The 20,116-nt window shown below is 43.4% G+C and overlaps 1 protein-coding gene across 5 annotated transcripts in view; it reads left to right on the top strand.

Annotated features, from left to right (window-relative positions):
* The first annotated feature begins 6,696 nt into the window (after nucleotides 1–6,696).
* CAST (calpastatin) overlaps nucleotides 6,697–20,116 on the top strand; it is a 52,069-nt gene continuing 38,649 nt past the window's right edge. For 4 of the 5 annotated variants that reach the window (XM_066568770.1, XM_066568768.1, XM_066568769.1 and 1 more), the window contains exons 1-3: nucleotides 6,697–6,762; nucleotides 11,749–11,814; nucleotides 19,354–19,425. In XM_066568770.1, coding sequence (XP_066424867.1) covers nucleotides 6,727–6,762; nucleotides 11,749–11,814; nucleotides 19,354–19,425 — 174 coding nt within the window. In that variant the 5' untranslated portion in view covers nucleotides 6,697–6,726. Of the gene's footprint in view, nucleotides 6,763–6,959; nucleotides 7,011–11,748; nucleotides 11,815–19,353; nucleotides 19,426–20,116 lie in introns of those variants that run through there. The other variant, XM_066568767.1, reaches the window with a different exon arrangement.

Below are 20,116 nucleotides of genomic sequence, written 5' to 3'. Positions count from 1 at the left end.
CACCCAGCGAGTGCTGTGGCCCTGGTGCTCACTTATCCATGCTTCAGTCCATTGCTTGTTCAACCTGCTGGCTTTTTTTAACAGCTAAAAACGTCTGCTGCCTTCAGAGCAGCACACAGCTGTAAAATGTTTTCTATGCTACCCATGTTTCCTTTCCAAGCAATCCCAGCTCCGTGTTTTCACGCACTTCTGAAACAAGAAATTATTTACTGCGAAGCAGTGTTGCAATTTCCCATAAAATATTCCTGTGCTGGCCTGTCCTTGGTTTGGCTTCCTTTTTGTTGTTTTGACTGGAAGTTGTGCTTCTTAAGAGGCACCAAGTGTGGTATTAACCTAAGAAAAGACCTGTGAAACTTTATCTGGAGGCAGTCATGGTGCCAACGGTGGAGAAGAATTTGATCCATGCAACGGAGGAAAGATATGAAGAGGGAAGTAATGGCAGAGCAGTGGATATAATGGATTCAGGGAGGCAGGCTGTAAGCAGATACACGGTTGGCAATATTAATGCAGCTTTTAACATATTAATGTCACTTTCAGATGAGGCCCTAGTTATCCAAGTTAAACACAGGATGAACCAGACTCTAACAAGGCTGATAATTGCTCCACATCCACCAGCCCCTATCCAGCCAGTCTGCAATTATTGAGCAGACAGAGCCCAGCATTGTAATTTCCCTGCATCTCAACAGGAATTTCTTGTTTCCCAGAGGGTTTTTCTTTCCCATACCCTGTCACAAGTGCAGAGGGAAACACTATGGCAGCACTCTTGTAATTACTGACATTTTGTTTCAGTATGGGCAGCTGCTGAAAGAATACAAGAAGAATCATGGAATCACAAAATAGTTTAAGTTGGAAAAGACCCTTGAGATCATCAAGACCAACTGTTAATCCAGCACTGCCAAGCCCAACACTATAAACCATGACCCCAGGTGCCTTTTTACATTTACATGCCTTTCAAATCCCTTCAGGGATGGTGACTCCACCTAGGCAGCATCACTCTCCAAACAACATAGGATCAGGGAAGAATTTTCAAAGCCTAGGAGGAAGCAAAAGAGGTATTTCACAGTCCTGGCAGAAGAGCATTATGTGTTTTATAGCAACCAGCACTGTCCAGGTCTCTCCCAGAAGCAGAGTCCTGAAAACCCCCAAGGAACAGCTGCAAAATCTTTTTTTTGCATTACAGGGTCATGGCCACTCCGTGCTGCTTCTGTCACTGACAGCTACAGCTGATATCCAGGCTGCAGCTCTGGATAACCCTTGCAAAAGCTGAGTGGAGGCAGGTGGGAGAGATTTTTTTTCCTCACATTCCTAGCCGCGATGATCTCCAAGGTTTCTGTCAAAATTCTGCCTTATGCTAACATTTTGGTGTGTAACTTCATTGCAACTTTTTTATATCTATCAGTGCTGTTTTGAGTTATTCTTCTTCAGTGTTTAGTCATTAGTCTTTTATTCTACCTGTGAATCATGGGAGCATTGGTTAGTGGTACATTGCATCACATCTTGTACAAAATAATTGCAAGATATTTATGTATGTATGAATGCATATGCACACTAAAGTAGTTGAGAATTAGCTTTAGTTTTGCTTTTGGATTAGTTATAAACTCTATTTTAATCTGGCTTGGGCTTTTTCAACCTTGATTGCACATGAATCTGAGCATGGGTTAGACAGTGAGGAAAAGACAAACCAAAACATAAGCAGGGGTGTGATGACATGTAAAACCTCACCTTCATCACCCTGGCATCAAAACTCACCCACTCCCCCTCTGCAAACCAAAGCAGACAATTTTTGACTTCTTTTACCAGATGCACTTCAGAAAACCTATACTCTTTTTCACAGCCCTTCCTCTGGGGAGCCTTTTAATACCAAGAATCTCAGGATTAATTTCACCTGAAGAAGGGAAGTGCCCTGAGGGGACCATTGTTCACCTTGATGATTGAGGATAAGGGCACTGTGGCACTGGAGGGAATGCTATCAGTCTCAGGCAAATTACTGTTTCTCCAGCAAATGGAGACTAAGTGAGAAAATGTCCAAGGAGTACATGGAATTTTTAATCTCTTGCTTGGATTTTATGATTTGGCACAGATCAAAGTATTTTCCAAAAACCTGCACCTTGACAGTGTAAGCTTAACTTAAAAGCGATGTGTTTTATTTTGTGAGCGTGGATTTCTATTGATTTTGAAACCCTAGTGTATAAAGAGTTTAAAGTGTATTTCTAAATGCACAAGGCTTTTCTGTCTCACCTCTCACAGGACTCACCAATCTGCAATTTCTATCTGCACAATTCTACCTACGACTCTAATCCTACAATTTAAGAACCCAAGACGAATGGTATTGTCATTTTCATATGCATAAATAGTTACAAATCAGGCTCATAAAAATTAATGAGGCCTAGTCCATGCACTTTTCTCTATTTTTATAATTCAGTTTACACCTGAGAGAACGTACCTCACACTGGGAAAGTTCTTTTCAGATAAAGCCAGCAGACAGAGTGAGCTGCAGGCTGGCCACTCCTGCATAGCTTCAATGTTTGACATTCACTGGGGCAACGCCTCACTCATCGTGCTGCTCTTCCTTTTGGACTCACTCTGGGGTCACAACCTCATCTGGATCTGTATCCAGTCCAGAAAAATGCCTGTGGTTTGCTAAAAGCTTAATTTATAGTGTGGTTTTCAAGTCAATTACCTTGAATTTCTGCTGACTCCCAGAACTGACAGCACGCTTTGGCTTCCCCAGTAGAAACTGGGGAGAGAGGAGAGGACCAAACACAGGTGGGTGGGACACAATCCTGGATGATGGAGGCTACAATTTTGGTTTTTTCCCCTCATGGTTGCATGTGATACATTGTACTAAACTTTGGGATTTGCTGCATTTCAATGTAACAAAGGAGAAAATTTGCATAGATGAAAACTTTCATACATATCACCCAAATCTGGCTCCAGAAATTATTCAAGAATAATTTCAAAATGGTTTTGGTTTTTAATCAAAGTTCAGCTCAGTATTTAGGGAATTACAAAATATTAAGTCTCAAGGAGGACTAATTTTCTCTTGGTTGGTGTCAAAGTTTATGTCTTCTGTCTCAGGAGAGGAAACCCCCACTCAGCAGTGGGATAAAGTCCAGCAGGAAATCTTCACACTGCACTAAACTAGCAGAGGACAGAAAATTTATATGATATAGGATGTTTATAACATGTGCAAAAATACATGTGTCCATAGATAAGGAAATAAACCTTTCTTTTCAATAATAAGGACTGGCATTATTACCTTCTAGAGCAAGGATGTCATCAAACTAGGCTTATCAACAAACAGTATTTCCATTATTTAAAAATTACAATTTCCATTTACTGAACGTGCTGTGAACAAAAACAGTAGAAGAAGAAATGAAATGTACTTTGTTCTTGTGGGTGTGATAAAACAGGGTGGGACTGACTGCATCAAATTAAAAAGAAAAAAACAAGTAAATCCTAATGGTTTTGGGTTTCAGAGGAAGACAAGAAAACAAAAGCTTCCAATGAGTTTCTTTGTAAACCACAGGAAGAGGATGAAAGACATTTAAAAAACCCCTTTTTTTAACTAGTTTTTATACTAAGAATTCTTTTAAACTACCCTAGATAAAAATCCAATTACACAAGAGATTTTGTACTTTATTTTGTAGATTTTGTGAATGACTCATAAGCTTGCAGTCATACCATTATGCAAGTTATATTAATAAAATATGTATGCCTGGCAAAAATTTCATCCCATCCTGCCAGAATTCAGAGCACCTTTTTATTGGGAGGCATTTGACGTCAACTGGTGCCCTTTGGAGATGAGGCATGGTGGGGAAAATGAGTCTGTGATTCTCCATTCCAATTTTAGACTCCTAATACCTTGAATTACAAGGAAATGTATCCATGACTATTAAAAGCACACAAACTCTTTTTGAGTACTTCTTCACATCACTGCAGTAAAGAACAACCTGTGTGCTCCTGATGCGGTCACCTACTCTTTTTCCAGCCAATAAACATTGAAAAAAAATGATGTTTGTGCTGTCCATCACTTCTTGCATCTGTTTCTGATCAGCCCTGTGCAGAACTCCATGGCTAATGCCATGTAAAATCTCAGCAAGCCTCAGTGGCTTTGTTCACTTGCAGGTGTTCTGAAGGAATAAGCAGAAACCGTGACAGAAAACACAGTGTGATTTTGATACCATACACTTGTTTGCTGCAAGAAAAACTTATTTTTTCCTAGTTAGACATAATAAGTGTCAGACTGACTTGGATAATTACAACTGCTCTACTCAAACATCCAAATCTTCACCCAAATGAGCAAACTGTTGGAGTGGTGTTTAGGCCTTCAGTATTTAAAAAGCTGACTCAGGCTTCCAGCTGACTCTCCTTCTGTCAGACAAACAAGAACCTGCTTTTCCATCCCCAGGTAAATGTGTGCTGCCTGCATCCTTTACATATAAACTACATATAGCTAAGAATAAACTTGGGAAGAAATTACCAATAAACAATGGTTTCTTGAAGCTGTGGCAAGCCAGAGGAGCCTTCTAATAGAAACAACAATGCCAAGCCCTTGGCCTTAAAGCAAGATTTCCTTGCAAGGCTGGATGGAGCCCAGCCAGTTTACAAAACACTGCAACAACTGCAGGACCTGGGGCAAGCGTCTGGGCAGCTCCCCTCCTTCCTGCAGCAGTGCTCAGGACCTCATTTATAACCTGAACCTACTGGCAGAGCTGGAATGATGTGCTTCTGGGTCAGCAGAGCCCTGGATGCCCAGCATGATGCAGGCTGACACCACTGAGGGTTTCTTGTCTTGCTGCCCTGCTCCTGTGCAGCTCCACCACTCCAATCACTGTCAGCTCCAGTTGTTTGTCATCAGGCAGTGAGGTGGGTGACGCTCCCTGAGGGCTGCCTGCAGCCAGCTGGAGGAATGCAGCACAATCTGTTAGACCTGTCAGAGTGACCCCAGGTAAACCTGCACAGGGGTAAACCTGCTCACATCAGCCCCTCCACCTCCTCTGGAGCACCTTGGCTGAGTGTCACAGGCTGAAATCAGGAAGGAAAAGCAGGGGTGGTTTCAGGCAGATCCCTCTGAACATTCCCTCTCTCTCTGCAGAACAAAGTCCTTTCCCAAGACCTTGAGGGGAGGCCTCACCCACTTGTTTGACAGCTGAGGGCGTGGGCACTAATTGGGTTTACAGGCTTCCAACCACGCAGATTAAGCTACTGCCTGCTTCCCAGGGAAGCAGCTGAGGAGCACTCCCTAAAGACTGGGACACTTTTCCTTCTTTCTTCTTCAGACAGGGCCTCCTGACCCACGGATGTGCTCAGGAGCTGCTGCTGTTACCCCTTCAGAGTAGTGCAACTCCTCCAACAGCTGTTCTGTGGGAACCCAGGAAATTCCCTGGAAGACTCGAGCCCCTGTCTGGGGGAGTCCTTGGCACAGAGCCCAGAACCCTGTGCCTTTGATTTAGCCCTTGGAAAAAAACAGTTACCAGCCTTGTGTGAAGAATTACAAGCCACGAAAGTTAAAGTAGAATGATAGTGAATTTATCACTGGGTGAAAAATAGATATTTTGGGGCTTTTAGAATGGGGGTTCACAGAGCAAGATGGAGGAATCGGGGCATGACCAGCCTTTCTCCTTATTCTTCTTGGCCTCCCTCTTCTGCTGTGGTGCTGACACTTTTAGATTGGTTTAGAGTAAGAGCTCACTGTTCAACATAAGTGATAAGTATTGGAAAGTAATCATAAATATTGTACATGTAGTTTTTCGTATAAAATATAACACCACCCCGGGGGAGGCAGAGGGCCTCTGTCTGTCCTGCTGAGGGGACCTCAGCAAGAAAGAAGAAAAAATTTTAGAAATAAGATTCAATAAACAAGCTTGAGACTGAAAAATGAAGAGTTCTGACTCCTTCTTCAACCGCCAAGCTGAGAAAAAAGACTTTTTAACTTATCTCAGGGTCACAGCGACCAGCTAGAGACCCCGAGACTGTTCCACCCACCCAGCCTGAGCCTGGGGTTCCCTGGCACAGAACACCCCAAACTCTGACTCCATTTACTGCACACAACCTGGCAAGACAAACTCGCCAAACTGTGCCCATTCCTGCACACAGTTCCTGTGTTTTCCATTTTATAACCTGACCTGCAACACCTGTATGTGAGGGTTAGCACCACACCAAGCCACGGGATGCACGGCCAACTTCCAAACCAGCCGTGTTTGTTTCTGTGGTGGGAACGAGCCGAGAAGCTGGGGTGGCACAGCTCTAGGGGAGCTGGCACAGGAGCCAGAGGCTCGTGGAGGAGCCAGGGTGCCCAGGGTGGGGAAGGAGGCACTCGTAGGAACAGGGTTTCCAGTTTGGAGGCAAGCTGGCAGAGGAGCCGGTGGAGGAGCCGGGTGTCGGAGGAGCCCCAAGCACCCTCCGCCCGGCTCCATCTCGGGGGAAGGACAAAATCCTCGCTGGGGGCTACCATGGAGCCTGAAGCCGCCTAAGTTCGGCTGGGGACCCCCAAACGCTTTCCCAAGGGGAATCACTTTCGTGAGGAGGAGAAGAAAATCTGCGCGCTCCTCCCGCCAGCCCTCTCAAAACAACGCTATTTTAAAGAAAACTCACTCTCGCCACGGCGGCCCCCCTCGTTCCCCCGTCCCGGCTCTGCCCCGGCAGGAAGGGGAGGGACCCGCGGCCGCTCCAGCCGCCCGTGGAGCTGCGGGACGCCGGGAGCCGCTCCTGCCCGGGATCGGCATGTCCGGGACGGGCTGGCAGCCGCTGCCCGCGGCGGTAAGGCGGGCTCGGGGATGCGGGGAGGGCTCTGCAGAGGAGGAGGAGGACGAGGAGGGCGGCGATGCCGCTCCGGCTGTCCCCGGTGCCCCGCGGGCCCGGCGGGGGAGCGGCTCCGCGCCGGCACCGCCCTGGGCGCGTCCCGGGCCGGGCCGGGCCGGGCCGGGCCGGGCCGGGCAGTGCCGGGCAGGGCGGGCAGGAGGAGCAGCCGCAGCGCCATGGCTTTCGCCCGCTGGTGGTACGCCATGGTGAGTGCGGGGGAAAGCCCCGGTGGGGAGCCGGGAGCCCCCCGGGGTGGGGCGGGCGGGATGCTCCGATGCTCCCCATGCTCCCGCCGCTCCCCAGCGATCGGGATGGAGAAGGGGGTATGGAAAGGGGCTGTGGTACGGATGGAGGCGAGACAGCGCCTTAAAAAAAAAAAAAAAAAAAAAAGTGGTTCGGGTCAGCGGTGCGCTCCAGCATCCCATCCGCTGTCAGGAAGCGACACAGAAACCTGGGGGTGTTGGTGCTGTTAGCAGTTTTGTTCGTCTCCCGAGTAACGCAGGGTCGCGGGGTGATGAAACCGCGCTAGAAAGAGTAAGACGGGATTTTTGTGTGGGAATGTTCCTGTTTTGGGAAGAGCTGCGCTGCGCCTTTTCCCAGGAGCGTGCTCTTCGCGGCAGGTGGGTGGCGGCGGGGCTGCCGTCCCTTGCCTGATCCTCCCCGAGCAAACCACAGCGCTCTGACGGCTCCGTGTGGTTTGGGTGGACTTGGGTCGCTGCTTGTTACTTTGACGAACCCGCGATTGCTTTAAAAGACTTTTTAAGCCTTTAAGAAACTTTTATGACACGTTGCACATAGGAGGAAGCAGCTCGCCTCTGTGTGGAATGGTGAAAGGAAAAAAAAAAGTTTGCATTCTGTTAAAGTTTTACAGAAAGCGTGTGTTGTGAAATGTTGGTTTCAGAGAAAATATCACTTTAATGCATTTCCTAAATATGTGTTCAGGAAGATGAAACCTCTTGAAGTGATAACTGTACTTTTAAGTTGCTCCATGCAGCTTGGATCAGTTTTCAGGGATCAGTCATTGTGTCAGGTCAAATCAGTGTGGTGGAAGTGGCACAAAATCACAAAGGGAAAAGTTTGAGAATTACTGCACAAAGCTATGGAATGGATTTAAAAGGCCTCCTTAGCTCTGTGTCATTGCATCCAGGGGAAGAAAAGATACCAAGATGTGGCTCTGTGTGATTGGGTAAGAAAACTGCTCCCACAGCTGCTCCTTTGGGAACCCCTGGCTGTGGTTGTTGGCACTTGGGACTGGAGTCCTCTCCCGTGCATGGGGAGGTAGGGGAGGCAGGAGAGGAGGGTGAGAGGGACAGACATAAAGGAGATTAAGGTTTTTACTGGCTGGTGTATTTAAAGCTGGGGTTGGATGCAATGAGAATCTGGATTTCACCTTTCCATTCTTCACCTGGCTTGATTGTAACTCCCCTGGCAACTCCTTGCATCTGACTGTTTTCCAAGCAGTGCCAAAGATCTCTGACTTCCTCCCAGTTCCAGCTGAGAGCGAAAGTCAGATTCCCATCTCCTCAAATGTCTGTAATGCTGAGTTGATTGACTTTAGCTGAGAATCTTGCAAGACTTCACTTCTCACCCAGTTACTGCACGTCCTCCCAGATGCTGTGCAGTGGCCTTAAACCAAAGGCTTGTTAATGCCTTCTAAATCTCCTGAGGTTTAGAAGGAATTTCTTGCAAGCAAAGCCTTCAGTGAGGGTTGGTTTTTTTGTGCACATAGGTGTCTGTTCAGTTGTTAGTAATTTTCTCTGTGCTTTTTCACCAGTTGCTCTCTAGTTTGTGAATGCTGTTTGAGTCAGAAATTTAAAGGTGTGTCTTAATAGTGTGGTGACATTTTTGTGCACTTTAGAACAGGATGAAGATCTCAGGGTAAACCTTCTTGCTCATGACACTTATGTATTTTTGTGAACATGTGATTATGGGTAGGATTGTGTGGTTTTGTTTTTGTTTTTTTTTTTTTAGTTAGTAAGGTTGGAAAATATTTTGAGCCAGCTTAAAAGCTACAAGGAATTGTTAGCTCATGAGTTAAACTAAAATTGTCACTTCAGCTGTACGCCCACTGTTGATGTGAGAGAGCTGGAGCTGCTCTGATCCACTGCCTTGGTTATGAATCTGAATCTTTGGCACTGTAAGGGAAGATGGGAGGGAGAGGAAAAGGAAAGAATGCCCAAAGAAAAAGTCAGCTTGTCATCAAGAGTTGTGAATATGAATGAGCAGTGGATGTGCACTGTCCCACAAAACCTGAGCTTAGCCTTCTGACTAAGCAGATTGATTTACTGCCTGTTTCTTTTGTTCCTGTTGTTTTTTGTTGTTTGTTTTTTGGAGGCTTTGTGTTTGTTTGGTGGTTTTTTGGTTTGATTTTTTTTATTTTTATTTTTGTTTGGTTTGGTTTTGTTTTGTTGTTTTGATGGTTGTTTGTTTGTTTTTGTTTTTATTTTATTTATTTTTGTATATTTAATTTGTTAGTGGAGGGCTCGAAGCTGGAAAATCCAGATAAGAAAAGAGCTGTTAAAGGGCAATATTAAATGGGGTCCCTCATCATACCCTACGCATCACCTCTTCAGGGAACCAGCATGATTTCCTCAGGTGTAGTGTGAAGCTGTGCTTTCCCAGGTTACCTCTTCAGGACAGGACAGAACAGGACAGACTTTCCTGCAAGGCAGAACCTTCACAGGCTGTTTTATTGTCTGAGGCCAGGGAATGAATTATCAAGGCTCTGTGTGTACACAGTGCATTACTCAACTTACTGGAAAAAAAAAAAAAACGACCCAAACCAAAACAAAACTACTTTGGTCTGACCATATGTGCTTTGTTCCCTAAGTTGGAATAAATATATTTGGCCTCTGAGTCAAACTCTCTTTATTTTAGATGCTGTTTGGCATTGCCTTCTGGAGGGAAGATGTCATGCTTTTAGCGTCTCTCTGACTTGAGTTTAGGGGTAGCAAGGTTGTGGTCCTTGTCCTCGTCTGTTCTGCATCCTCTCTGGGCACTGAAGCTGCCCTGGGGTCCCTCAGGGAGTTGTTCTGCCTGAGGCTGAGGGAATCCTGCCAGTCCCCTTCCATCCCTCCCTCCTTCTAGTCCTGGGTCTGGATGCTCTTTGGGTGCCAAGGTCCTGTCTGCTGTGGGTTTCTTTGGTGTGAAGATGAGGAGGTGGACTTAGGGAGGAAGGGTAACACAGATTCAGCCCTGATAAAGGCCTGGCATGCTCAGTAAGAAGCAAGTATTTAGTTCCTACACTCCCTGCTTGGTTTAGTAAAAAAAACACAACTAGAGACCCTACACTTCAATTGGTGTCACTGCTTTTAAAGCCATGTCTGAATTTGAAGAAGGAAACAAATGCAAGCAAGATAATAGCTGGATTATTATAATTATTATTATTAATTAATAGCTGGATTCAGGATAATACTTGATTTTTGGAGCATTTTGATGCTGAGGGTGTCCATGCAAAAAGAGAGCCTGATCAGCAGAGTTCTCCTTTAACTCCTGAGCCTTATGGCAGTGCTGGCTCTGAAATTCCTGTTCTGTGAGCAACAGGAGACTCACTGGCACTGCTCTTACTGATATGTGTGCAATGTGCTTTTATTGTAGCAGTAAAAAGCACAGATAGCTGGGTAAATTGTGCCTCTACTGGAAGTGCTATTATGGAGCAGTGAATCAATTAATCTCTTACCTGAATAGACAACCAATGGGGCTTGTTTTTCCTCTGAAGAGGCACATTTGGAACATGACTGTAGCATTTTCAATTTTAAAACTCGTTGAGTGTCTTAGTCATAACCAAACTCATTTTAAAAACTTGAATTGTTAGAGGTTGTCCAAAACAATTACTGAAATTTTTGTTGCTGTAGTATTTTTTTTTCAGCCTGCGTTTTCTCCTGCTGATGTGCTGGAACTGATTTCTGCTGAAGATAGTGCAGTGATACATGGATCATTGCTTTCTCCCTATAGCCATGTAAAGAAAAATCTGCAGGAACTCATTACTTAGTGGATTAGCAGGCTCTACCTCCTGCTGCTCAGTCCCGAAAACAGAAGGGAATAAATGGGTCTTGAATCATCTCCTGTCTTTACTTAACGAAACAAACCAGACGTGAATCCTCCCTCCCAGATGTCTCAGTTGCTGTGAGAAGTTGCACCAGCTGAGATACTAGAGGGTAACTGTATTATGTTGCCTTTTATTTTAATTTATGCTTTTTTGCTTTTATTATTTTTGAAAAGAGATGTTTTGAGGGACAATATTCACCACTTTTCAGAGATGCAGACACTTCCAGCATGCTGGATACCAGTGAACAAAATGTCTTTCTTTGCATTGCTGCACATGGAAAGCTGCTGGTATTATACATCAGGTTAAGTGAAAGAAAGAGCAGACAAAAGATGCAGGAGGTTCAGGGATCCTCAAAAAACTGTATTTCCTAACGTGCATCTGTGCCTGAGCTGTTGGAGCATTTATTTTTTTTCCTGTATCAGCACCAGAATTACAGCAATCATGGTAACAGCTTTCTTTCAGGCGAGGAGGGCTGGGCATAACAAACATTTCAGTGTGTCTGAGGGGAATTCAAATGTTGGAGTGGATTGCACACACCATGTTGGTGCCTCTGAGAGCTGTTTGAAGCCTGTGGTTCGGACATTTCCAAAACAAGCACTGGAGAGTGTTTTGCTGGTGAGGGATGAGTGATAAGCTGAATATCTTCCAGAACTTTTCACGAGAACAGTCATGTACAGCCCTAAGTGCCATGACCTTATGCCTGATTTCTCTTGAAGTTATCCAGCAGGCTATTTTAGAAATCCTCTCCATTAGTGAGAAGAAAAACTTTAAATGTTCCCTGCTGTCATTTTGTGGTAGCTGAAAGGAATCATCCTTGCACTAAGAAGTTTGAGAATTTCTTTGTGTGGAAGATAAGACTTAAGGTCTAAATACACATCTATCTTCTCTGTTCACAGCATGGCGACAAGAAGGCAAATGAAGCTTCTTCCAAGGCAGGAGAGAAGAAAGCAGAAGTGGAAGAGGTAAATCCAAGTGTTTGAATATATTAAGAAAAGTTGGCAATGAATTTCCTCCTATGCTGATTTTTGCCTTTTGATAGCAAAGTGGTAGTTTTTGGACAATAAACTGGTGACTCCAGACAGTCATTATTCATCCCAGGAATGTTTAGTTTTGTCTCATGCTGCTGAGCAGCCTACTGGGAATGGGTTTTTTTTTGCTCTGTTCATATTTTACCTAATACTTAGTATCCGTGGAAGTTACCTCAGTGAGGTGCCTGCTGTGCAGTGCTGGTACAGTGTGGGACACAGCAGATGGCCCTGGTACTTCGGCTGCCCAGAAGCACAGGTGAAGGGAGTGCACCCTGATGCTTTCCACCTGATGGTTCATCCATCCTCAGCAGAAGCTGTGTGGGAAATAACTTTGCCTGATCCTGTTTGACTGCACTGCAAATCAGGGTCAGTGAATGCTTTTGTTACAGTCCTCTGAAGTAGATGATTCAAGCAATTGCTTTTCTTTCCTGTCCAGAAAGCAAGGAAAACTTCTCCAGCCTGAGAATATGTTCCACCTTTCCTCTCCAGACAACTTGTGCAAATACCATTGTACATTTATGCAATCTTGGTTTAATGCCATATTCTTTGACTGCACATTGTTCTTCCTATTAGAGAAGTGCTGACATTTTCTTGTGGGAAGAGTGGGAGTTGAGGCCTGTAGTTCAGAGTTCTGGGGTTAATGTTTCTGACCTCTTATTGAGAAGATCTGTTTCTAGCAAAAACAAGACTCTTACCAAAATTTATTGTCCGGATACTTCTGCTTTTTGAGTCCTTAGAATACTGCATGTATGTTTCCTCTTGTGAATTTCTTCATGTGTTTTATTTGTTCCATGCACTCTGCAGTCCTTCAAAGTGGAAATAGATCAAAAACCTCTTCCAGAGACCCACTGAGGGGCATTGACTCCACTGTGACTCACACCTACCTCCAAAACACTCTGATTTGTTAAGCAGTTGAGGAAACAACTCAGAAGCTTTCAACAGTTTTCCCAAGAGTCGGCAATAATACATTTTTTGTTTAAAAGTCAGAGATAATACCTATAGTCTTCAATTTTTGAGGCATAAATTTATAATGTATCTGTCGAGAGCTTTGGGCAATGTTGTCTAGAATATTGAGTTTGTTCACCTGCCTACTAGAAAAGGTTCAGCATTAGAGAAATTACAAGAAAATATTGATGTCTTTGAGGAGTTTGTATCCATACTGAAAGGGAAACAGTAAAATCAGTATGGTTGTTGTTTACTCAGAAGTAACCGCAGACAACTCTTGTCTCTCAGATTCTTTGGGTATACAGTGCTGAGGGGGTGAGAGAAGGAGGGCGGAGCTTTGAAAAGCAAATTTAGGAAGGGCCTGACACTGCTTTGAGTGGGAGATGCCAGTCAGCCACAGCATCAAGAGGAACTCTGCATCAATACTGTCAGGGTGTGGAAGAGGCTTCTTAACCCTTTCTTCTTAAAGAGAAGGGAGACTTAAAAGTAAATTGAAGAGAACACAGCAGGTTTGCTGTAGATAGAAACTTGTACAGTTATGTAATTGAAAAAAAATAAGGGCAGTTCTTCATCAGTGTAGATGTCAATAAAAGTGTATGTGCTGTGTTGTATTAGGCATTTCTCCAGGACAAAAGCTCAAGTCATAGGGATCTGTCTTAAAATCTTGATGTCTTGGTTGTTAGAACCTTACATTTATTGAGTTCACCTTCTGAGGAGAATCAGACAATTGCTGAAAATCTCGGGAAAAAAAACAGCTGAGAATCTCATTTCAGCTGTACTGAAACGTTTTTATTCCTTGTGGGTGTTTGAATGGGGGAAAGTGGAAAATGGAAAAATAGAAACTTCCACAGACAGTGAGGGATTTGATCTGCAGCCTTAGAATAAGCTGAGATTGATGTAAAAATAAAGTACACAGACATTAAGCAGTGAAAGTATAACCTTATGTTTCTGTAGTTGTAAGTGCCTTGAGTAAGTAAGAAACTGTATTGATAAGATGGTGAAGGGTTTATAGTGTAGTAATGTAATTGTATAGAGTAAACTGAGTTTAGAAGTTATAATAGAAACATGTGTAGGTGTGATAGTAGCCCATTGGATAAAAGGACACTCGTTGCAACAGAAGTAGAAGGGATAGGTTAAAAATGCAAAATAAACTTCGTAAGTTTAAACTAAGTTATAATAGAAGAGTTACAATATAAACTAAGTTAAAATAAGTAGTTATATAAGAAGTTAAGTTGTAATAAGAAGGATAAGTTAAAATAGAAGAGTTATAATATAAACTAAGTTATAATAGAAATATGTGTGTAGGTGTGATAGTAGCCTATTGGATAAAAGTACACTCGTTGCAACAAAAATAAGTAAAAGTGATAGGTTAAAAAGCAAAATAAACTTTGTAGCAAGTGCCCATTGCATTAGAAAGTTATGTATGGCCTTGTAACAAAAAACTTGTGACCTCTTTGAGCTATGGCCAATTGCTTGCTCTTTAAAATCTCACAGCCTTTGAGACTGATGTTTATCTGGGCAATAAATCATTCTTAGCCCAACTGTAGTCCCATCCCTTCAAATAAAAGCACCGATAATAATAGGGGAGGTGTTAACAGAAGAGAAATGCTGGCTGTTGCAATTGCTGGTTGCTCATGCAGGTGAAGCTGTGGCATATTGCTGCAGCTGGGATGCAGCTGCCACCCAGCAGAAGTGAGTGGTGTGCTGCAGGTTTCCCAGATCTGTCCCTCTGTTCTCTCACTCTGATGGGACATCGTGGACCTGAGCCAAGGTGTTTGCAGCATGCCATTGCAAAGGGCATGGAATGGTAAATTTCCTTTCTTCCCCTTGCTTCCTTGTGTTCCAAAGCTTTTAGCAGTTTGTCAGCATGTGAGGGACAGCTGGTGTGGCTTCATCTTATTCCCCATCTGGGCATTGTCTTCAGCTTACCTATGTGTGTGCCTTTCTACCAATTTCAGATCACTTCCACTTTTGAGGCCATTGGGGCTCGAGTGCTCTAGAAGCTCTTGGATGCTAAAATATAAATGCTTTCAAGAGTAGGTGGCACAAAATCACTGAAGAAAATCCCAGGATGGTTTATAAAATACACTGAACTAAGAAATCCCTGGCCCACAGATTGAGTCTGGAAGAGTATTTAGAAGAAACATCAACATAGACCTGAACTGTTTTTTACATCACTGGTTTTGTTTTCTTTCCTATCTGCTGCTGACCACTACTAGAGACAGGGGAGTGATAAAACTTATCCAAACTTAGGGAGGCAGGCCTTGCACTGTGGTGAGGCACATGGTCCTGCTGTCCCAACCTTGCTGCCTGTCACAGGGCTGTCCTTGGGGCACAGGGTGTTCTGCTGCACAGCCACATGAAATTCATAAAAACAGAGCAGAACAAGTGCTCACACTGTGTGTGGCTGTGCTTTGAAACCCCCCTGCTCTGTGCTGATCCATGTTAATAATATGGAGAAAGATCTGTTCTCTTTTTACTGTCGCAGAGGGAAATGCCAGGGAGAGATTCTGTGTCTGTGCAAAAGCCCAGCCTGTGCATGGCTGCTGTCTGGATGTGGAAATGTGATGGTAAAAAGGAAGACAGAGTCATATATTGTAGGAATTGGAAGCCCCAGCTTAGAGTGAGGCCATATTTCACCAGGTATGGTGTGAAACAGGACCCTCTTTAACGTGTCCTGGCATTTTGAGTTGTACTTTACAGGAATGTAGGCAGGAACCTGTGCTGCTTCTTCAGCTCATTGTTCTTTACTTATCAGGAAATGTATTCTTTACTTTGAAAGGATGACAGTGATGATTGGTGCTAAAGCATCTCCACCCTTCCAGAATTGATTCTTTGCTCTGAAATCAGTGTGTCTGGGCTACTTTTTAATCCTGGGGCTTGCCACTTAGGATTCCTTGTCCAGAAAAAGCATGAATGCTGAGTAAAGGCATAATGGCTGGTGAAAATCTCGTTGGGGTGCCCACTGCTGGTCTGAGTTGTGGAAGTGCAGGGGAAGGTTTTACCTGCGGTGTTTGTGAGGTTTCTTTTTACTTTGGTGCCAAATTATTTATTTATATCTGCATTGTTTGTTTGTTTTCCTTCCCCTTTGTGCCTCACAGTACCTTGGCACTGGCAGAGGGGATTGTGGCCTTAATTTGTCTTCAGTAGAGGAGTAGGAAGGTTCTGGGAAGCACAGCAGCAGCTTCTTTATCTCTCTCCCTTTTCTATTTTGGTGCTTCTTTTGGCTAAAATGCCAAAGGTAGTTGAAAAATAACATTATTTCAGTTAAATTCTGGTACTTGCTGAGAACTGCTGCAATGTGAGTGTCTGCCTTCAGAAGGAATAGAGGGTGATTGCTCCTCAAGCTGTTCTTGAATGAAAGATTGATAGGGGGAGGCTGAAATGCTGCTGATGGTTGTCAAAAGTATTTGCAGAACAGAGATTGCACATCCTTCCCTTTTGTGGGTTTTTTTTCCCCTCAAGACAAGTGTACTGTAAGCATTCTTACTGCAATCTCACAATGAACGCTTGAATGTTGTAGTCCAAAATGAACACTAAGTCCACTTTTCTGGACACCAGTCTTAACACATGTCTTCCTTTGCAAACCCATTTAGCAGAAAAATGTATATTTCATCTCCCCCTTATTAAACCTGCAGAATTAATATTCCACTCTGAAACAGTGCTCTGCCTTTTGGAATCCACTGCTAACAGTGAAGAGTAGATTCTGAGTATCTGTGTGCCACAGCTTTTTATTCCTTCACACACAATTCTTTACAGGTCCATAACCCATTTAATTCATTCCATAAAGAAGCTGTGCTTTGATAATTCATTGTCTCTGTTAATACCAGGTTGGGAAGAAAGGTATGGGCACAGCTGCAAGGTAATTCCTCAGTTGTTTGTGTCTGAGAATGTCACAGAAGAAAAATACTCTTCCAGTTCTTGGAGGGGGAGAAGATGAGAACAGCTCTGATGTATTTGTTAATAAAGGATATCTGATCTGGTTTGCATGGAGGGAACATCTTGGGAAACACCCAAACATCCTTATTTAAATAAGGGTGAAAGAAGGATAAACCTGAATTGAATGATAAACATTGAATGATGTGGCCAGTTCTTCTGCCTTTACAAATGTAGTAAGGGATACCTGGATACTAAAGAAGTTGCTGTTGAAAGATGACTCTGGGAACTAAAATATATATTACTCCATGTGCTGTGGTCAGTATTTACTAAGTGATACTCATTTGATATGGTGGCTTCAACTTCCACATGGCTCTTTTCCAAGTAGTCTTTCTCAGTTGCAGAGGAGAATTTATTTGTTAATTTTTCTTCTCTATCTTTTATTGCTGTTTGGTTTATCACCAAATAATTATCGGCATTAACATTTTTTTCTTTATTCTGTTTTGTTGACTAACACAACTTCATACTTTGAGCAAGGATTTATTTCACTCTGTTAGCTGGTTCTGATTTTGGAGGAGGCTTTTCTTTGGTTGTTTTTATTGTTTTTTAGGGGAACATTGTGGTTTTTTTCTTGGTTTTTTTTTTTGCGGGGGGTTTAGAAGGTGGGATTTTTTTTCTGGTTGTTGGTCTGTTTTTTCAGTTTGGGTTTTTTTGGTTTCAGGTGTTCTTTTTGGTTCTATTTTTGAGGGGGTTGTTTGGCTTTTTGAATGTCTATTTGTTTGGTTTTGTTTTGTTTTTTTCAAATTGTTAGTTTGGTTTGGTTTGTATTGGGGGGGCTTTTTTTGTAGCTCAAACTTGCTGGGAGGTGGGGAAAGCTACCCTTGTGCCTGAAATTTTTGAGTATATTGGTAAGGTGTCATAAAGAACTCCCTTCTCTAAAACAGTAGTCTATGGATTTGTGGAATTCTGTGCTTCTGTGGTATTTTCAGACCATCACAGTTCTGTCAGACATCTTGAAGGTAAAACCATAAACCCTGAGCCAAAGGCTGAGCATGAGGTGGCAGTCAAGATCTGTGGTGCTGAAGGTGTGCCCACAATCCTGATTGCTCTTCAGAGTATTGCCTTTTTCTTTTTTTTTTTTTGGTGATTCTTTTATGGTGAACTTTTTTTTTTTAATTTTTCTCTTTGAAAAGGGGAGGCAAGCACTTCAGATTTTGAGCTACTTGGACAACTTAATTAAAAGCTGAAGGATTTGTGGGTAATGCTCATTACAGTCCTCAGTGCACTGTGTCAGAGACAAAGCCAAAGGTGTTCTGCATCTCAGGACTGTCTCTACAAAATTAGAAATGTATCACACTTCCATCACCTGGCTCCAGGATCATTACCACCTCAGCTGGAGCACTGCTTCCTTTCTTAGGGAGTTAAAAATGCTCATTTTAACCAGAACTGCAGAATATGTGCAAGAAGGCTGTCTGCTCCCTGAGGCATGTGTGGAGAAAATACGGAGACAACCCTGACTGGCACATGATGGAGGGGGCTGTGGTGAGGCTCCTGGATGTCTCTGGGGTGTGTTTGGGGTGTCTCTGGGCCTTGCTGCTGCTTTTTCCTTTAACTGCACCCCTCAGCCTGGGCAGAGCCCCCAGGATCGGGGCAGGTCTGTAATGGGCAGCACCACTGGAGCTCAGTGGCTGAGCAGGAAGGTCCTGAGCTGGAACACTCCTAACATCCTTTTAACAGGCAAAGCACAGTGTTAGCCTCGGGTTTTGCAGCATCCTGTGGAGTCTTACTGGGATGTAATTTTTTTTCCAGTGTGATCCTGGATGTAAGATCTCTCTTAGTTTCAGTTGGTTCCAGATTTGGGGCATATTTTTTTAATTTTGTGTACGTGGCCCTCTGCCTCACCTCTGGATGTGGCTGCTGAATGTGCATCTTTGCTCAAGCTTTTTGTTTTTTCAAACAAAACCAGGAAGAGAAGGTGGAATTACCTGAATGACAGAGGTCTCTGGATCTCCCAGATTGTTACCATTCAGGTGTCCCATCCATTGAGAACCGGTGCTTCTGACTTTGCTGGTTGAATCTCTGGTCCTTCTGCAGCCTGCCCTGCTTGTTGAAATGTGAAATCTTTAAATGCATTGTGAATCTTGTGCTTCTTAGAAAAAAACCCCATAATTTTGCCCTTAACTTTGTATCTTTACTTCCTTGCCTGAGGATGTTACCTACTGGATGGTCTTTCACATTCTGTCTGGGCAGCAATATCTTGCCCCTCTTATTTTCGTGATTCTTTTTGTATAGATACTGTTGCTTTAACTGTTAGCATAAAATGGAGTTGCCGTGCCACAGGAAATGGCACAGATTTATGTGTTATTCATAAAACACTGCAGGAAAACTCAGGCTGTTCTGGGTGTGCACATTTCTGAGCTCTGAAATGTGCCTGTGTGAATTAAAGCTACGTAGGAGAATTCATTTTTTGATGACTCGCCTTGCAAAAATGTTCTAGGGCACTTTTTTAAGTGTGCTTTTTCTTTTTTTAGTTCTTTGATTTCATTTGGGTTTTTGTGGGTTTTTTGTTTGTTTGTTTCACAGTTTTACTTGGCTTTTCTTTTCCTTCCTCAACATTTCTGACCTTTATTATGTGTTTTTTTTTTTTTCTAGAAGAAACAAGCAAGTGCTAATGTCAGCCAGCCGCCCAAAACAGAGACAAGTGGAGCAGCTGCTTCTGCTAAGGTAATGTGTGTACTTAAGGAAATTATATTTTTTTTTACAAGTGAAGAGGCTGTGGTGTGACTCCATCCCCTGCACTGGGATGGAAAATTATTTGTTTGCCCACATTCAACACCACAGGGGTGGCTCCTCATGGCTTGCTAGAAATTGTAACCCGCTGAAAGGAAAGGGGAGCACAAGGCAGCAGAATGCCAGTGTTGACATCATGAGGAAATAAATGGTAACATTCTCCCTTTTCACATGTTCTTTGTTAGTCTCCGAGTTATTTTAAAGAATCCTGGCCCTGTTGATGCCAGTGGACACCTTCATTATTTGACTTTTGGGGGTGCTGTGTTTCTTTTTTCACTCTGAGGTGTTCATATTTTTTTTTTGGCTTCTGTTCTGAACTTGGTGAGTTTGAAGAACTGATAGCTTGTCTTTGCTTTCACTGGCCCCAGAACAGTCCAGCTGAGCATTCAAGAAGCATTTTAAAGCTGAATGGCAAAGGAGTGCAGGTGATAGTCTCTGAGGGGAAGCAGGGTGCTCAGGTCTTGCAGGGTATTGAAAGAGGGTGTTGAAAATGCTCCTGCTGGGGCTGCACCTGATAGCCATTGTTAGGTGCATAATTGTCACAGGGGATGCAAATCACTTAAAAGAGAAGCAGCAGTGTGTTTTATTGAGGTAAATAAACATTTTTTGATGGAACTTAGTGAAG

The sequence above is a fragment of the Molothrus aeneus genome, chromosome Z (assembly GCF_037042795.1).
Source record: "Molothrus aeneus isolate 106 chromosome Z, BPBGC_Maene_1.0, whole genome shotgun sequence".
Classification (NCBI taxonomy): Eukaryota; Metazoa; Chordata; class Aves; order Passeriformes; family Icteridae; genus Molothrus; species Molothrus aeneus.
This window is presented reverse-complemented; position numbering and strand designations above follow the sequence as displayed.